This window comes from Electrona antarctica (genome assembly GCF_951216825.1).
Source record: "Electrona antarctica genome assembly, chromosome: 14".
Taxonomy (NCBI): Eukaryota; Metazoa; Chordata; class Actinopteri; order Myctophiformes; family Myctophidae; genus Electrona; species Electrona antarctica.
The window spans coordinates 20,694,769-20,713,042 of NC_136795.1; the positions used below are offsets into that span (position 1 = coordinate 20,694,769).

Consider the following 18,274-nt stretch of genomic DNA (forward strand, 5'->3'; position numbering starts at 1 on the left):
TTTGTCACAACCATATATTTTACCCGATAAAATATATATATTCCATAAAATCTCATTACATTTTCATTTGAGGTAATCTACTTTATTTCAACATGAAATTACACAAAATAAATTATATGTATAATTTATATGTATAATGCATTTGGGAGCATGCAATGGTCTCTCTGCTTGTTCAATAGTCTAATTAGCTCTGAAGTAACAACAGTTCATTGCAGTAATGTATTTATTTTTGTCCTGCATGGTGCAAGATTGTAGAGGGTATATAAACTGTTATATTTTGTTAATTATTTATGGTGCTTTTTTGTGTGATGTCTTTACCCTGCTGTGTGCCGTAACTGCTGCTAGTTAATAATAACGAACAATAACAGTCCAGACATGCTAGGAAATCTCTTTTACGGAGATGCTACTTGAGCAGTAAAATACAGCATTAGGGTCTCAGCCTGTTTGGGATGGACTGAGTGGAAGTGCTGTCACCGCATCGCCTTACTTAGGGTGCTGAGGAATCAGGATGCAAGTGAAGAGCCCTGCGGGCATGACTGTTCACACATAATCTTCTTTATTCTTATAGTGAGAGATGAGAGTGAACAGACAGTAACGGTAGGAGAGGAGAGAGAGAGAGAAGGGATGGCATATGAGATGCAGTACGGTCTCTGATCAGACTCCCTGGTGTTTGAACTCCACTTGGAAAACAAGAATTCAGTGGGCAGCTTGGCATCACTTGCAGACACATAGCTGTAGCTTTTTATGCAGGTTTTGTTAATAAAATAAACTCTAAATTGTGATAGTAACTAACTAAAAATACATCGCATGGATGCACCTGGGACGTATCCTCAGTCATGTATCCTGAGGTCAACGGGGTTTTGGGTCTTTCAACATCATACCCCTCACTCAGGCGACCCAGCCGGGGTGATCAAGTCCAGACTTACGTCCCAGTAGCTACCCTCGATCAGTCCCACTAGGGCAAAACCAGGGCCACACAATCCGTTGGAACTACTCCAGAACTACTCTGCCAGGGCTGGGAGGTACACTTCTGGTGCATGGAAGGACTAGGCTCTGTGGGTTGTCTCCTGTCCGGGCCCCTCCTACGTATCACCAGGTCCACTCCTGCTCTCACCAGGCCCAGGACCTGTGCGTTGCACCAGAGTCCCAGCACCAGACAGTTCATTCAGGAGTGGTGGGCAATGGTTCCGCAGGGAAATGGTGCTGCGGCTCCGCTTGCTGCTTGCATGGCCCTCCTAAAGGCCTCACCGAGGGTTGTTGGGCTTCCTCCTCACGGAGGACACAGGCTGGGTCGCTAACCCATACTGCTCTTCCCGGTGCCGTCTACATTCCGGCTGTCACCCGTCTAATACATCGCATGGATGCACCTGGGACGTATCCTCAGTGATGTATCCTGAGGTCAACGGTGTTTCTGGTCTTCCAACATCATACCCCTCACTCAGGCGACCATGAATTTTAAAGAAGGGGGTCCCCAGCAAAAGTATAGTTAACATAGCATTGTTAACCACTTTTCCCATTTATATTATATGTTGGCAATTGAAAAATAGAACCTCACAGCATGTTACTTTGTGCCGCACTGCAAGGTTGGATCTGCTTTTTTTCTTTCTTTATTCTTCCTTTTTTTAAATATCATAAAAGTTCCACGTTTTGAATAATCTTTAACATAAATCTTCTCTTATGGTGATTCGTGGCACAAAACTGTTTCAAATGGGGGTCTGCGCCAAAATACATGTCAGATTGGGAGGTTCTTGACTTGAAAAGGTTTGAGTCCATAGAACCACTGGTCTAGAGTCCAGAGAACCACTGGTCTAGAGTCCAGAGAACCACTGATCTAGAGTCCATAGAACCACTGATCTAGAGTCCAGAGAACCACTGATCTAGAGTCCAGAGAACCACTGGTCTAGAGTCCAGAGAACCACTGATCTAGAGTCCAGAGAACCACTGATCTAGAGTCCAGAGAACCACTGATCTAGAGTCCAGAGAACCACTGATCTAGAGTCCAGAGAACCACTGGTCTAGAGTCCAGAGAACCACTGGTCTAGAGTCCAGAGAACCACTGATCTAGAGTCCAGAGAACCACTGGTCTAGAGTCCAGAGAACCACTGGTCTAGAGTCCAGAGAACCACTGATCTAGAGTCCAGAGAACCACTGGTCTAGAGTCCAGAGAACCACTGATCTAGAGTCCAGAGAACCACTGGTCTAGAGTCCAGAGAACCACTGATCTAGAGTCCAGAGAACCACTGATCTAGAGTCCAGAGAACCACTGATCTAGAGTCCAGAGAACCACTGGTCTAGAGTCCAGAGAACCACTGATCTAGAATCCAGAGAACCACTGGTCTAGAGTCCAGAGAACCACTGGTCTAGAGTCCAGAGAACCACTGGTCTAGAGTCCAGAGAACCACTGGTCTAGAGTCCAGAGAACCACTGATCTAGAGTCCAGAGAACCACTGATCTAGAGTCCAGAGAACCACTGATCTAGAGTCCATAGAACCACTGGTCTAGAGTCCAGAGAACCACTGATCTAGAGTCCAGAGAACCACGGATCTAGAGTCTAGAGAACCACTGGTCTAGAGTCCAGAGAACCACTGGTCTAGAGTCCAGAGAACCACTGGTCTAGAGTCCAGAGAACCACTGATCTAGAGTCTAGAGAACCACTGGTCTAGAGTCCAGAGAACCACTGATCTAGAGTCCAGAGAACCACTGGTCTAGAGTCTAGAGAACCACTGGTCTAGAGTCCAGAGAACCACTGGTCTAGAGTCCAGAGAACCACTGATCTAGAGTCCAGAGAACCACTGATCTAGAGTCCAGAGAACCACTGGTCTAGAGTCCAGAGAACCACTGGTCTAGAGTCCAGAGAACCACTGATCTAGAGTCCATAGAACCACTGGTCTAGAGTCCATAGAACCACTGGTCTAGAGTCCAGCCACGAGCTGCTTTCTTTTGGGCGTATAAATATAGTCACTGTCGGGCGGAAACTTCATATGTACAAAATTGTCAATTTTCAGTGGAAAATATAAATTACGTTGTAATAGATCCAATGTATTTATTTAGTCTCAAGCTCTTGTTAAAACAAATGTAAAGGTATATTCAGTGATTTCACTTAATTCAAATATCACTTATTTTTTCTTATTTTTTGGATAATCCTCCCTACTATAAAGTGTGCTGACCATATAAGGAGTTCCTCCCTGTCCCCAGTGAGCCCCTGGGGCAAAAAACCCTAGTTTCAGTTTGGGCTTTGGGTGGCAAAGCCTTCATCCAATCAGGATGAGAGGGGCCTTCCAATCATGATCGAGTGGGGCGGGCCTTCGTGCACGTGCTGTTGGTCTGTTGTACTTCCCCCACTGTAGAGCGTGTGCATGTGCACATCTTGTTACCGGGCGGACCGGGTTTTTTTCCAAATCACCCAAATCACTGAATGCTCCTTTAACTAGATAAATTAACACATGTCTCCACCAGGCCAGGTCAGGTTGTGGCCTCCTGGTGTCGCTATAATAGACCAATGTGAAAAGGGTGCCATTTCTTCTTATGCCTTGGATGGCAATTGGATGATTTGAGGCATTTTGTTCCAAAAATGTGTTTTTCAAAAATCCACCTATTGGTGGCGCTATAACAGGCCAATGTGAAAAGGGTGGGATATATTCCTCAGCCTAGTAGGAAAGTCTGTGAAAGATTTCACGTAAATTGCACGCTGCGTTTATGATTAGAGGCATTTTGTTCAAAACGGGCCAATACTGCAAACTTTGAAAGCCAATGCAGCCAATTAGGATGTAATATGAAATATCAGACAGTACTGTGTAACGATTTGCGGGATTTTTGGACAGAATCAATAATAAAAACATGTGTTTTACAAAAGTCTGCCTCCTGGTGGCGCTATAACAGGCCGTTCTGGACAATTTGGGGCAGAAGTTCATCATTGGCATCCAGGGAGTGTGTGTGCAAAATCTGGCATCGACCGGGTTATACTCTCTCCCCATGCCTTATTCGGCCTGGTGGAGAGAAAAATAAACATAACAAAAATTGAAATATGGAGATACAAGGTTTCTGCCATACAGCGACGATAATATAATGTGAGCTATTGAAGGGAACTGGAGATGGGAGTCAGGACTTTTAAAGCAGAGGTGTGAAATTAATTAGTTCACTGTGGAACTGCATTACCCATGCAGCTACCACGAGGAAAGGCTGAGCAAAGGCTTCACACAGCAGGTATCCTTGGTCAAGAGAGGTTTCTGCAATCATTGCATCTTTCTGATTTACATCTTCAGGAACAACTTGCAGTGTAATGCTTTTCCCCCAATTTAGGTCACATTGACACGACAGCGGTCATAGAAAACTGCAAAATAAAATAAATATCAGATGTGCCTTCCATTTAGACGGCAACAGTGTTTTGAGGGGTTGAATCCGCAACAAAATGAAACCACCTTCCAGAGTGGAAATCGTTGAAGACACTCCGCATCCCCTCCCTATGTAAACAGGAAAAACGGCAAAATATGTGACATCATGGCTCACGTCGGCTCACACCACGTGCAGTTGTAAACAAACAACCATGTGGTAGGAACTTAGGAAGTAGAACATATATGCGTGACTGCATGTGTCCCCTTGTCCTGGGGATGGAAGGTAAGAAAGCGAGGGAGGGGTGGAGGGAAGGTCATATGGTTCATGAATCATGACTGACAAGCAGTTCACTGTCTAATGTAATTAAATCCTTTGATGTGCATTAGGCCACGGACCCCCATGTCATACCATGGTGTTTTTATTTTTCATCTAGCAGTGTACCCTTACAGGTCTGTCACTCTGAGAGTGTATAAATGGAACTAAATGGATCCTTGACAGGTCCGTCACTCTCAGAGTTATGGGATTCTTTGAAATTAAAATGTTCGAGAGCCACCACTCTATAGCATCAGATCCCACACCGCGCTGCGAAGGGACTATTACCCGTTGACACACAGTCACAATGATTGAACTGAATTGCAGTGAAGAACTTTTGAATTGATTTGGTTTATTTTTTCGGCCGACCATAATCCCTGATATATTACCTGCATGGCTCATCTGGGGGGCAGCTTTGTTTATAAAGTAAGAAGAAGAAGAAGAAGTCGCCACCGATCGATAAAAAAAATCATATTGATCGCCTTCTGGAGATCAGTCGCAGGGAAAGGAGATGCCCCGGTATCTCATAAGTTCACACTATGCTTTAGTGTGTGTGTGTGTGTGTGTGTGTGTGTGTGTGTGTGTGTGTGTGTGTGTGTGTGTGTGTGTGTGTGTGTGTGTGTGTGTGTGTGTGTGTGTGTGTGTGTGTGTGTGTGTGTGCGCGTGTGTGACGTGTTTGTGTGAGCGTGCGTGCGTGTGTGAGTGTGTGCGTGTGTGTTTGTGTGTGTTGTGTGTGAGCGAGAGACCGCTCATGAGAAATGCAAGCTCAATGCAGTAATTAGGCTTCAGCAGAGTGACACACATGGTGCGTGCACACATTCACACAAGCACACATTTATTACACGTACACTACACACACATGCACCCACACACTCCACTTACTACTCTCTTCCCACAGTATAGACCCATGAGGCTTCAATGGGGGGTCCGGGACCCTTAGGGGGCCCTCGCGTTATGAGCTTGTAGATCGTCTATTGTTTGCAAAGTGGTTTGGTGTGGAGTTGGAACAAAGAGCACTAAGTGACTTTAAGTGGTTAAATGCCTAAAAATACACATTAACGTGAATCCAACATATTAATAGAAAATATAATGTGTAAACAAACAAACAACACATTTACACAACACAGATGATAGAGCTGTCAGACACGTCTATGAAGCCATCTACGAAGTCTATGAAAAGGAAAAGGAAATCATGTAGTGGTGGTCCCTGATCTATCTCTCTCTCAGCTAAGCGGTCCTTTGCCTAAAAACATAAAATAAAAATAAAACGTTGAAGACTCTTGGTATAGACGGTTATCATGATCAGTGTCCACTTCATTCGCCAAGGTCATTCACATGAAGGAATCTGATGTGACTGGATGTCAATCAATGAAATGTGAATCCAGTGAAATATTAAGTGAATGGCTCTTATAGCACCGGAAAGGCATCTGTCTCAAACATTTTTAATTTGAATTGAGCCATGTTTTTAATATTTTTTAGTTTTTTCCAAGTAAGCCTTGCCGAGCCATGGGCAGTATGGCCCATGGGGGCATAGGGCAGTAGCCTAACTCTTGTTTCTGTAGCGTGAGGCATCTTGATGTACAAGTACACCCCCTGGACATGATATACAAGTATATGTCGCAGGGACTTACCCCAATACAACCCTTGATGCGGAGTGCCAAGCAGGGAGGAACTGGTCCCATTTTTCAGTCTTTGACCCAGCCAGGGATCAAACCCCAACCACCCAGTTTCAGGGCAGACACTCTAACCAAGGCCACTCATGAGCTATTTACAAAGTGCAACCCAAACAAATATATAAAGAGCAAGGTTTAGCTGTTCCAGAGCTGCCTGCATACTTTACCAGCTTTAGGAAACATTTTGCATTGAAATGCAGGCATATTGCTATGCGAGTAACTATGAAAACCCAAACTGCTTAAAAAACAATAGACAGCATTGTCTCTATAACAGTCTGGCAGACGTGTTTTTAGAGCAGCCATTCCTCTTTCCTGTCAGTGTCCGTATTGTTGCTGTCGGGCAGAAGCCTCGTATCTCCATGTACAAGCTAATATGTTTTCAGAATAATGCAGAATAAAATTAACGGTTTTGGACTTACAAGGTTTCCACTGCACAGCAACAATATGGTAGTGTTATTTATCATGCGAGTATGGCTGAGGCATTCCTTTCTATTCATGTTATCGGCATTATTCACCTGCTCAAAAACTATTTTGAGCTGTGTGTCTCCTTGATGCCACCATGGAAAATATGGGGGGGGGAATGTGTGCCGCTGCTGTGCTTAAAGACCATGAAGGAGAGAGAATCAGAGACTTTGCAGGAGTTTGTGACAGTAAACTAAAACACAACTTGAAGACATTTATTTCCTTCTAGGCCTATTGCAATTTTTCAATTGCATCCAACCTGATCAAAATGGTAAATTGCGATTGGAGAAAAGGGTCCAAATGGCTGTCTCTGTCTGCAATTTGACTTTGACAGCTTAACTTGGGGGCTGTGTTCCAAAGTTATTTTCAATTAGGCTGTGTGAGCAATTTGAAGGATAAAGGGAGGCCTGTCGCAGACATAACCCAGACAGTTTTTATAATCTTGCATTTTTAGTGGATATAAATGTTCATGGCGTTAACCTGCAACGCCACAATACATTTGTTACAGAAACAGTTTGATTGATTCAGAAATGTAAACAGCAACAGAGTACTAGTGCACTTGGTCTAAAAGGATAGCACAAAAAGCGTCCTTTGGCGTCTTGTCGTCATTTTTGAATAGTCTTTATTATTTTAACAAAAATCAGCACAAAACATTTTCAGATGGGCCAATGTCCACGGCCAAATACTGTATATAATTTGGGGGTCCTTGTCCTTGGCTTGAGAACCGCTGGTGTAATTATGCTCAGACTAAATCATACCTTAATTCATAATTTCTTTCCAGTATTGCTCATTTGTATGATCAAAGTGTGTAGGCTATATGGACATGTGGGAAGGTATATTATTGTCATGGCTTTTACATGGAAGTGGCAAACCTTATAGGCTTTAACAACAACATGTTTCAGTATGTTCAGGCTTCTGATTAATCATTAACTGTGCCATGCATACTTTCTCCAACAGAATACATGAACACCATAGACAAACTGAAAGGACATTGGATGCTTGGACACAACAAGTACGTGGCAAGCTCCACAATGCAATAATGCAAATCTCAGCTGTCGAGCAGAAACCAGCTAACTACAACATTGTTCATTGTTTAGGGGAAGGAAAAACACACACTCACACTCACACTCACAGTTTACCCAACTCCATGTGTACCAAACACACATGAGTGCCTGTGCATACACACTGATGTTAATTCCGCCATGTATGTACAGTACACCATGGTCCGGTCAGATTGACCACCTTTAACCTTTACGTTACGTTACGACTCATTCTGCAATATCACATAAAGATCCAACAATACCTTTGAACATCATCTGATCATTTTTGATATTTTGGATACATTAAGCAAACATATACTGTCTAATCCTACCTGCTCTGCACCTTGAGTGTCTTTCCCCCTTTCAAATCTGGAACATGAAGCATTTCTACACATTACAGCATGGACTTAATTAACCCATTATGACCTGAGGCCGAGTAAATCATAATAAAGAAATTGCTATAAATTTTTAAAAAAAAAACATATTTAGCCACTTGCTTGAATGCCCCAGCCCCCTGTAATAAATCATGAAAATAAACACTCATCTTTTACGTTCTCTAATAACAACCTAAAACATGAAGATTGGTTGAAATAAAAACTAAAGTTTTCCTTTAACAACATGACTCAACAGACAGCTGATAACAGTGTTGGCTAGGAGAAAGTGAAAGTATAAGTAGGCTATAGTTTAGTTTGTCTGTCACGCTATTCTTTGCACACTGCTGAAGTAAATGGTCCATGCCTCCACTCACTTCTCATGTTTCATAACATTCCTTTCATGGCACACACCTAATAACACAAGGAAACTCCCTCATGTCGTTTGTGCCTCAGGCCGTCAGACAGACACGTGGTGTTATTGCTTCATCTCACGGTATTTCTGGGAAAACAGGTTAGCATATGCACATTTATTTTAAATTACATATGGACAGGATGATAGCCTCACAATCTATACTTAACAGTAGCACAGATGACCAAAGCGGTTCTGTGATCTCATTCTCCAACAGACAGCTGATAACAATAGTGAGAAAGTGAAAGTATAAGTAGGCTATAGTTAGTCGCGCTATATCTGCACACTGCTCATTGTGAGGCAACACACAGCAGATAACAGGGTAGTACATTGATACCATGTGATTAATTACAAATTGTAGAAAGTACTTCTCATAGTGAAACTAGAAAATTATTGTTTGACCCGACAAAGTCCACTATTGTAGAAACATATATTGATTTACAAGAATGTGAAAGTGCTTCTCATAGTGAAACTAGATAACCATTTAAAAGGAAGAACAACATATACTGCAGACAGCGTCCTGTTTTATTAAGAAGACCATTAACCAAACGCAGAAATGGGTGAGATTTCTTTGTTCTATTTTCAAATGTATTATTGGTACTGTATGTCGGGCAGAAAACCAAATTATTTTTAAATTAAGCAATAATCTCACTACAGTGTCACACAAAGTTGCAAGCTTGTGATTGTCCCTTTTGAATAGTTTTAAGTGAGAATGAAAGTGTTTAAGTGTGTTATGACTAAATAATAACTACATTTGTTCCATATTGGGACAAAGGTTTTTTGTTTTTTTTCACAATTTTTTAACACAATTGGCCTGTTTTCGGGGGAGGGAAGCTGGGCAGGGAGAGTTATATTTGTCACTGCACGTACTCCTACGGGCTGGGGCGGCACCCGTTAGCAGGGAGTGTTAGGCGGGAGGAGTAGGCCGAAAGCTTCTACTGGTGGGGGCACCGAACTGGCAGCCAGATGAGCCAGCAGGATACAACAACAGTGACAACACAAAAATGTGTGCTGGGAGGAATTCATTGGCTAAAAACTAAATTGTGAATAAAAAGTGTAAAGCGCAGAAAAACATAAAAATATAAATAATACATTAAAATAAAGAAAGAATATAAAACAAAATAAATCAGGACATTCACCAAATATAACACTTATTGAATTTAATTATATGATTGAAATGTCTCATAATTATGTTCAGGTTTTGCAGACATCATGAGCATTGAAACGACTGGGGCATCATGGCAAACAGCTCAGCAGGATAATTTGGGATGCTCAGGTAAGTTATCAATGTTTCTCAAACGCTTTAATTTCAAGGGTTACGGACCTGCAAGGGTCCATTTAGAACCCCTCCAGGCACTCTGAAGGTCCCTGGACCCCACTTTGAGAAACTTTCTTCTCTTTTCAATCACTCTCAAAGGTGTTCAGGCATCAAATGCTATGGCTCAGACTGATCTGGGTCGAATGAACAACTACAGGTCCATCATCTCCAGAGTGGGACAAAGGGAGGGTGTTGATCCAGCGATCATTGCCGGCATCATCTCAAGAGAATCCAGGGCTGGGAATACAATTGCACATACTGGAGGCTGGGGCGATAATCATAATGGCTTTGGACTGATGCAGGTGATGACCATAATCACGTTTTATTAGCTCACATCTTCTTAGGAGAACATTATATTATAATATAATGCATTAATATGTAATTGTATTTCTGTAGGTCGATAAGAACTGGCACACTCCAAGTGGCTCATGGGACAGCGAGGAACACATTACCCAAGCCACCAGGATCTTGGTCGACATGATTGGACAGATGCAGACAACATGGGCTGGGTTAAGCAAGGAAAAGCAGCTCAAAGGTTAGTTGTTGTTGGTTATTTATTATTATTATTTTTCATTTTTATGGTTTATCTTTATCTAAGCTTTAATTAATGACGAAAGGTTCCCTTCACATGTTTCAGTTTCAGTTGTGTATCCACAGTACAGTCACAGTTCTCTTTCTGTACTGTAAGCACTGTACTTGATTATGATCATTTGGGGACAGCAATAAAGTTACTACATTTATACTTGAGTACTGTACTTACATTTTTTTAGTGTCTGTACTTTAATTAATCACATTAAGCAGTACTGGGGTTAAGTACCTTAATTGTCCAATGTCCACCATTGACTGACTGTAGAATCTCTTTCTGTAGGAGCACTAGCATACTACAATATGGGGTTACCTCTCTCCTATGAACAAGTGGATGCCAAGACCACCGGTAGAGACTACTCCAATGACGTGGTGGCCAGAGCTCAGTGGTACAAACGACAAGGTTATTAGAACATCGACCTGGAAGAGGTGGCAAAAACAAAAAGTCCTCTATATCCTGATGATGCAATAGCCTGTCAATGTAGACTTACTGCTTAAACATGAAATAATTTCTATAGTTAATGCAGTTAGGTATAAGAATTAAACATTTTAGACAGGTAAAGCACATTCATGAAGGTCTGGCTAAAATTGTATTCATTTTCTGTTCATTAGAAGGGACTTGCATTTCAAAATGATTCACTCACACTGGTCACAAGCTTCTCTATCCACATTAAAACCTATATAATAGTACAAAATTAGATTTGAATTCTACACTTTACAATTGTTTTATTAATCCTGTGTATTTATCCTCCTGTGGATAGTTCAAACAATGTCTGCTTTCAGTGCTTTGTGTAATTATGGTGTCCATGTCAAATAAACATCTAAAAATGAAGAAAATGCCTCAAATTTCACACATTATCTTCCGATGTGAAAGACTTAACTCAATACAAAAACTAACAAATCAAATCATGCCTTTATTGGACTGATTAGACTTGCACTCTTGGTTTATTAATTTCTGAGGTACAATTGGCATTGCAAACTGTATCAAAGTAATTTTGCAATATAACCATAGTGGAGAGAAACAATGTTTTTGTGTGTGTGTGAATTAATGACATCATACAACAGTAAGTTGTGAAAATAGCCGATACAAGCTAATTTTCAGAATAATGCAGAATAAAATGAACGGTTTCCACTGCACAGCAACAATAATGGTATAGTGTTATTTATCATGCGAGTATGGCTGAGGCATTCCTTTCTATTCATGTTATCGGCATTATTCACCAGCTCAAAAACTATTTTGAGCTGTGTGTCTCCTTGATGCTACCATGGAAAATATGGGGGGGGGAATGTGTGCCGCTGCTGTGCTTAAAGACCATGAAGGAGAGAGAATCAGAGACTTTGCAGGAGTTTGTGACAGTAAACTAAAAGACAACTTGAAGACATTTATTTCCTTCTAGGCCTATTGCAATTTTTCAATTGCATCCAACCTGATCAAAATGGTAAATTGCGATAGGAGACAAAGGTCCAAATGGCTGTCTCTGTCTGCAATTTGACTTTGACAGCTTAACTTGGGGGCTGTGTTCCAAAGTTATTTTCAATTAGGCTGTGTGAGCAATTTGAAGGATAAAGGGAGGCCTGTCGCAGACATGACCCAGACAGTTTTTATAATCTTGCATTTTTAGTGGATATAAATGTGCATGGCATTAACCTGCAACACCACAATATACATTTGTTACAGGAACAGTTTGATTGAATGATTCAGAAATGTAAACAGCAACAGAGTACTAGTGCACTTGGTCTAAAAGGATAGCACCAAAAATGTCCTTTGGCGACTTGTCATCATCTTTTAATAGTCTTTATTATTTTAAAAACAAAAATCAGCACAAAACATTTTCAGATGGGCCAATGTCCACGGCCAAATACTGTATATAATTTGGGGGTCCTTGTCCTTGGCTTGAGAACCGCTGGTGTAATTATGCTCAGACTAAATCATACCTTAATTCATAATTTCTTTCCAGTATTGCTCATTTGTATGATCAAAGTGTGTAGGCTGTATGGACATGTGGGAAGGTATATTATTGTCATGGCTTTTACATGGAAGTGGCAAACCTTATAGGCTTTAACAACAACATGTTTCAGTATGTTCAGGCTTCTGATTAATCATTAACTGTGCCATGCATACTTTCTCCAACAGAATACATGGTGAACACCATAGACAAACTGAAAGGACATTGGATGCTTGGACACAACAAGTACGTGGCAAGCTCCACAATGCAATAATGCAAATCTCAGCTGTCGAGCAGAAACCAGCTAACTACAACATTGTTCATTGTTTAGGGGAAGGAAAAACACACACTCACACTCACACTCACACTCACACACACACACACACACACACACACACACACACACACACACACACACACACACACACACAGTCAGCTTACCCAACTCCATGTGTACCAAACACACATGAGTGCCTGTGCATACACACTGATGTTAATTCCGCCATGTATGTACAGTACACCATGGTCCGGTCAGATTGACCACCTTTAACCTTTACGTTACGTTACGACTCATTCTGCAATATCACATAAAGATCTAACAATACCTTTGAACATCATCTGATCATTTTGATATTTTGGATACATTAAGTAAACATATACTGTCTAATCCTACCTGCTCTGCACCTTGAGTGTATTTCCCCCTTTCAAATCTGGAACATGAAGCATTTCTACACATTACAGCATGGACTTAATTAACCCATTATGACCTGAGGCCGATTCTACAAATGGGAGGTCTCAGGGGGCTCCCATACTGTGTGTCATGAGCTCAATTATGGGCTCAATTGTCAGTTTGTCACCTCCTCCTTCACATTCAATAGATCACGTGATCTTTTGTGGCCAGATGTAATTTTCTGCGGTCTAGTCTGTAGGACTATAGTAAATCATAATAAAGAAATTGCTATACATTTAAAAAAACAAACATATTTAGCCACTTGCTTGAATGCCCCAGCCCCCTGTAAAAAATCATGAAAATAAACACTCATCTTTTACGTTCTCTAATAACAACCTAAAACATGAAGATTGGTTGAAATAAAAACTAAAGTTTTCCTTTAACAACATGACTCAACAGACAGCTGATAACAGTGTTGGCTAGGAGAAAGTGAAAGTATAAGTAGGCTATAGTTGATTTTGTCTGTCACGCTATTCTTTGTACACTGCTGAAGTAAATGGTCCATGCCTCCACTCACTTCTCATGTTTCATAACATTCCCTTCATGGCACACACCTAATAACACAAGGAAACTCCCTCATGTCGTTTGTGCCTCAGGCCGTCAGACAGACACGTGGTGTTATTGCTTCATCTCACGGTATTTCTGGGAAAACAGGTTAGCATATGCACATTTATTTTAAATTACATATGGACAGGATGATAGCCTCACAATCTATACTTAACAGTAGCACAGATGACCAAAGCGGTTCTGTGATTGAATTATAGATGTATCATTCTCCAACAGACAGCCGATAACAATAGTGAGAAAGTGAAAGTATAAGTAGGCTATAGTTAGTTGCGCTATATCTGCACACTGCTCATTGTGAGGCAACACACAGCAGATAACAGGGTAGTACATTGATACCATGTGATTAATTACAAATTGTAGAAAGTACTTCTCATAGTGAAACTAGAAAATTATTGTTTGACCCGACAAAGTCCACTATTGTAGAAACATATATTGATTTACAAACGGTCTAGAATGTGAAAGTGCTTCTCATAGTGAAACTAGATAACCATTTAAAAGGAAGAACAACGCTGTCTATACTGCAGACAGCGTCCTGTTTTATTAAGAAGACCATCAACCAAATGCAGAAATGGGTGAGATTTCTTTGTTCTATTTTCAAATGTATTATTGTATACTGTATGTCGGGCAGAAAACCTAATTATTTTTAAATTAAGAAATAATCTCACTAGTGTCACACAAAGTTGCAAGCTTGTGATTGTCCCTTTTGAATAGTTTTAAGTGAGAATGGAAGTGTTTAAGTGTGTTATGACTAAATAATAACTACATTTGTTCCATATTGGGACAAAGGTTTTTTTTTTTTTTCACAATTTTTTAACACAATTGGCCTTTTTTCGGGGGAGGGAAGCTGGGCAGGGAGAGTGATATTTGTCACTGCACGTACTAGTCCTACGGGCTGGGGTGGCACCCGTTAGCAGGGAGTGTTAGGCGGGAGGAGTAGGCCGAAAGCTTCTACTGGTGGGGGCACCGAACTGGCAGCCAGGTGAGCCAGCAGGATACAACAACAGTGACAACACAAAAATGTGTGCTGGGAGGAATTCATTGGCTAAAAACTAAATTGTGAATAAAAAGTGTAAAGAGCAGAAAAACATAAAAATATAAATAATACATTAAAATAAAGAAAGAATATAAAACAAAATAAATCAGGACATTCACCAAATATAACACTTATTTAATTTAATTATATGATTGAAATGTCTCATATGTTCAGGTTTTGCAGACATCATGAGCATTGAAACTACTGGGGCATCATGGCAAACAGCTCAGCAGGATAATTTGGGATGCTCAGGTAAGTTATCAATGTTTCTCAAACGCTTTAATTTCAAGGGTTACGGACCTGCAAGGGTCCGTTTAGAACCCCTCAAGGCACTCTGAAGGTCCCTGGACCCCACTTTGAGAAACTTTCTTCTCTTTTCAATCACTCTCAAAGGTGTTCAGGCATCAAATGCTATGGCTCAGACTGATCTGGGTCGAATGAACAACTACAGGTCCATCATCTCCAGAGTGGGACAAAGGGAGGGTGTTGATCCAGCGATCATTGCCGGCATCATCTCAAGAGAATCCAGGGCTGGGAATACAATTGCACATACTGGAGGCTGGGGCGACAATCATAATGGCTTTGGACTGATGCAGGTGATGACCATAATCACGTTTTATTAGCTCACATCTTCTTAGGAGAACATTATATTATAATATAATGCATTAATATGTAATTGTATTTCTGTAGGTCGATAAGAACTGGCACACTCCAAGTGGCTCATGGGACAGTGAGGAACACATTACCCAAGCCACCAGGATCTTGGTCGACATGATTGGACAAATGCAGACAACATGGGCTGGGTTAAGCAAGGAAAAGCAGCTCAAAGGTTAGTTGTTGTTGGTTATTTATTATTATTATTTTTCATTTTTATGGTTTATCTTTATCTAAGCTTTAATGAATGACGAAAGTTTCCCTTCACATGTTTCAGTTTCAGTTGTGTATCCACAGTACAGTCACAGTTCTCTTTCTGTACTGTAAGCACTGTACTTGATTATGATCATTTGGGGACAGCAATAAAGTTACTACATTTATACTTGAGTACTGTACTTACATTTTTTGAGTGTCTGTACTTTAATTAACCACATTAAGCAGTACTGGGGTTAAGTACCTTAATTGTCCAATGTCCACCATTGACTGACTGTAGAATCTCTTTCTGTAGGAGCACTAGCATACTACAATATGGGGTTACCTCTCTCCTATGAACAAGTGGATGCCAAGACCACCGGTAGAGACTACTCCAATGACGTGGTGGCCAGAGCTCAGTGGTACAAACGACAAGGTTATTAGAACATCGACCTGGAAGAGGTGGCAAAAACAAAAAGTCCTCTATATCCTGATGATGCAATAGGCCTGTCAATGTAGACTTACTGCTTAAACATGAAATAATTTCTATAGTTAATGCAGTTAGGTATAAGAATTAAACATTTTAGACAGGTAAAGCACATTCATGAAGGTCTGGCTAAAATCATATTCATTTTCTGTTCATTAGAAGGGACTTGCATTTCAAAATGATTCACTCACACTTGTCATATTGCACCATGGTCACAAGCTTCTCTATCCACATTAAAACCTATATAATAGTACAAAATTAGATTTGAATTGTACACTTTACAATTGTTTTATTAATCCTGTGTATTTATCCTCCTGTGGATAGTTCAAACAATGTCTGCTTTCAGTGCTTTATGGTATGTAATTATGGTGTCCATGTCAAATAAAAATCTAAAAATGAAGAAAATGCCTCAAATTTCACACATTATCTTCCGATGTGAAAGACTTAACTCAATACAAAAACTAACAAATCAAATCATGCCTTTATTGGACTGATTAGACTTGCACTCTTGGGTTATTAATTTCTGAGGTACAATTGGCATTGCAAACTGTATCAAAGTAATTTTGCAATATAACCATAGTGGAGAGAAAGGAAGGAGAGGATATAGAAGATGAATGACATGCACCACAGCCTATAGGAGAGCTAGAATCAAATACTGTGATGGTATCAGTGTAAGCACACCTAAGATTCCATGTGCGGACAAAATAAGCTGTCTGCCGGCGTCTCTTCCAGGTTTTTAGACAGCTGGCAGATTGCCGCGTCGGCCAGATTCCCGGAAAAGCTTGCCCCAGCGGCATTCTGCCACGTGGGTGGAGCTTCATTTCCATCCACCAGCTGTCTAAAAACCCGGAAGAGACGCCGGCAGACAGCTTCTTTTGGCCGTGCATGGAAGCTTAGGTGTGCCCAGAGTCTATGTGCACCAACTGCTTGATAGCACACAACGGGAATGTCAATATATGGCCATCCATCTTGGATCTGTCCTCCAGAGCAACTGCACAACAGCGCCCCTGGCGGTCAGGGTTACACAGCCAGTTGCACTGATTTGTGGAGACAGATCCAAGATGCATGGATGACAGATTCCGAGACAGAGTGGATTAAAACAGGTGGGGCAGCAGGATAATCACCTTAGATTTTGCATTTGTACATGTTCAGAGCTCTCTGGAGGCAGTGGGGTTTCGCTCTCGACCAAAGGTAAAGCCTTAGACTCTCGTAGATTGAAAATGTCAGAATCGATAAAATACATCTACAGTACGAGAGTCTAGATCTTAGGCTAACACTAGGCATGTGGAAATTAAACGACAGGCATGCATGCTGTTGTAGATTAAATAATCTTCCAAAGATTAAGGATTGACAACGTTTTTCAGGGTGAAGTGTTGAGAATATATTAAGAAGATTCAGCAGAGTAACAGCATGTAGAGAGTAAGGAACATGCCTCCTTGTCTATTCCGGCAGCCCCTCCGGGTGCAAGCCTCTCCAACCCCAATCCCAGACAGTTATAGCCCAATATAACAGAGTTGCTATACTAAATGGCCATATAAAGATCTGTGTTAAAGATAAGGGTGACACAAATAGTTACACAAGTACACATTTGCTGACATAGTGATAGTAAGCATGGAGAAGTCAGGTCAGCTGTTAGATTAACAGCTGCAGTTGGAGTCAGAATGAATATATTGATGCTGTGAAAAGTGGCTCTAGTATTGACTGAGATTGACAAATATAGAATAATACATTATATTTGGCAATCTATTTGGCATTAAATTGGCAGTAAAATAACCATTACAATGCATGTGGAAATTAAACGACAGGCAGCCACATGGACATTAACCAGTTACCACGCATCACTTTTATTTCTCAACCTGCACAAATGTGTGTTGTTCGTGGCAGTCCACCACCACTGCAGATATAAATGCAGCTGGTAATAATATGATTGTTCTTGTTCTTGTTTCGCTGTTCTTGAGGAACAGCGGCACACGACGCAATGCGACATGTTGTGAGGTCACACACCCGCATTGTGAAGCATGCTATTCCATCCCATTATTAACCCTGTCCCTGTCCCTAACCGCACACGGAAGCAACGTAGTTGGAATGGTGGTGTGTCAGTGTGTGTGCATGTGTGTGTGTGCGTGCATGCGTGTGCACATGCGTATGCACAATTTGCAC

General features: G+C 41.1%; 2 protein-coding genes across 3 annotated transcripts; both read left to right on the forward strand.

The window, feature by feature from the left end:
- Nucleotides 1-9,154: 9,154 nt before the first annotated feature.
- Nucleotides 9,155-16,482, forward strand: LOC306936540 (lysozyme g-like). 2 transcript variants are annotated; one of them, XM_079520098.1, is made up of 5 exons: nucleotides 9,155-9,162; nucleotides 14,965-15,033; nucleotides 15,175-15,377; nucleotides 15,472-15,610; nucleotides 15,944-16,482. In XM_079520098.1, exons 1-5 carry the CDS (start codon nucleotides 9,159-9,161, stop codon nucleotides 16,069-16,071), a joined length of 543 nt encoding a protein of 180 aa, XP_079376224.1. In that variant the 5' UTR covers nucleotides 9,155-9,158; the 3' UTR covers nucleotides 16,072-16,482. The 2 variants fall into 2 exon arrangements, with proteins under 2 accessions (XP_079376224.1, XP_079376223.1); XM_079520097.1 differs by lacking the exon at nucleotides 9,155-9,162 and adding an exon at nucleotides 14,283-14,320.
- LOC306936132 (lysozyme g-like) lies at nucleotides 9,850-10,971 on the forward strand. Its single transcript, XM_079519592.1, has 4 exons — nucleotides 9,850-9,878; nucleotides 10,020-10,222; nucleotides 10,317-10,455; nucleotides 10,789-10,971. The coding sequence occupies exons 2-4, from the start codon at nucleotides 10,040-10,042 to the stop codon at nucleotides 10,914-10,916; spliced, it is 450 nt and encodes a 149-aa protein (XP_079375718.1). The 5' UTR covers nucleotides 9,850-9,878; nucleotides 10,020-10,039; the 3' UTR covers nucleotides 10,917-10,971.
- Nucleotides 16,483-18,274: the final 1,792 nt, after the last annotated feature.

What these genes read in the sequence shown, in the direction of transcription:
- LOC306936132 (XM_079519592.1), top strand. Translation starts at nt 10,040, where the DNA reads ATGGCTCAGACTGATCTGGGTCGAATGAACAACTACAGGTCCATCATC. An exon ending in ATGGCTTTGGACTGATGCAG is followed by an intron (nt 10,223 to 10,316) that starts GTGATGACCATA and finishes GTATTTCTGTAG; the next exon opens with GTCGATAAGAACTGGCACAC. An exon ending in CAAGGAAAAGCAGCTCAAAG is followed by an intron (nt 10,456 to 10,788) that starts GTTAGTTGTTGT and finishes CTCTTTCTGTAG; the next exon opens with GAGCACTAGCATACTACAAT.
- LOC306936540 (XM_079520098.1), top strand. An exon ending in GGATAATTTGGGATGCTCAG is followed by an intron (nt 15,034 to 15,174) that starts GTAAGTTATCAA and finishes TCACTCTCAAAG; the next exon opens with GTGTTCAGGCATCAAATGCT. An exon ending in ATGGCTTTGGACTGATGCAG is followed by an intron (nt 15,378 to 15,471) that starts GTGATGACCATA and finishes GTATTTCTGTAG; the next exon opens with GTCGATAAGAACTGGCACAC.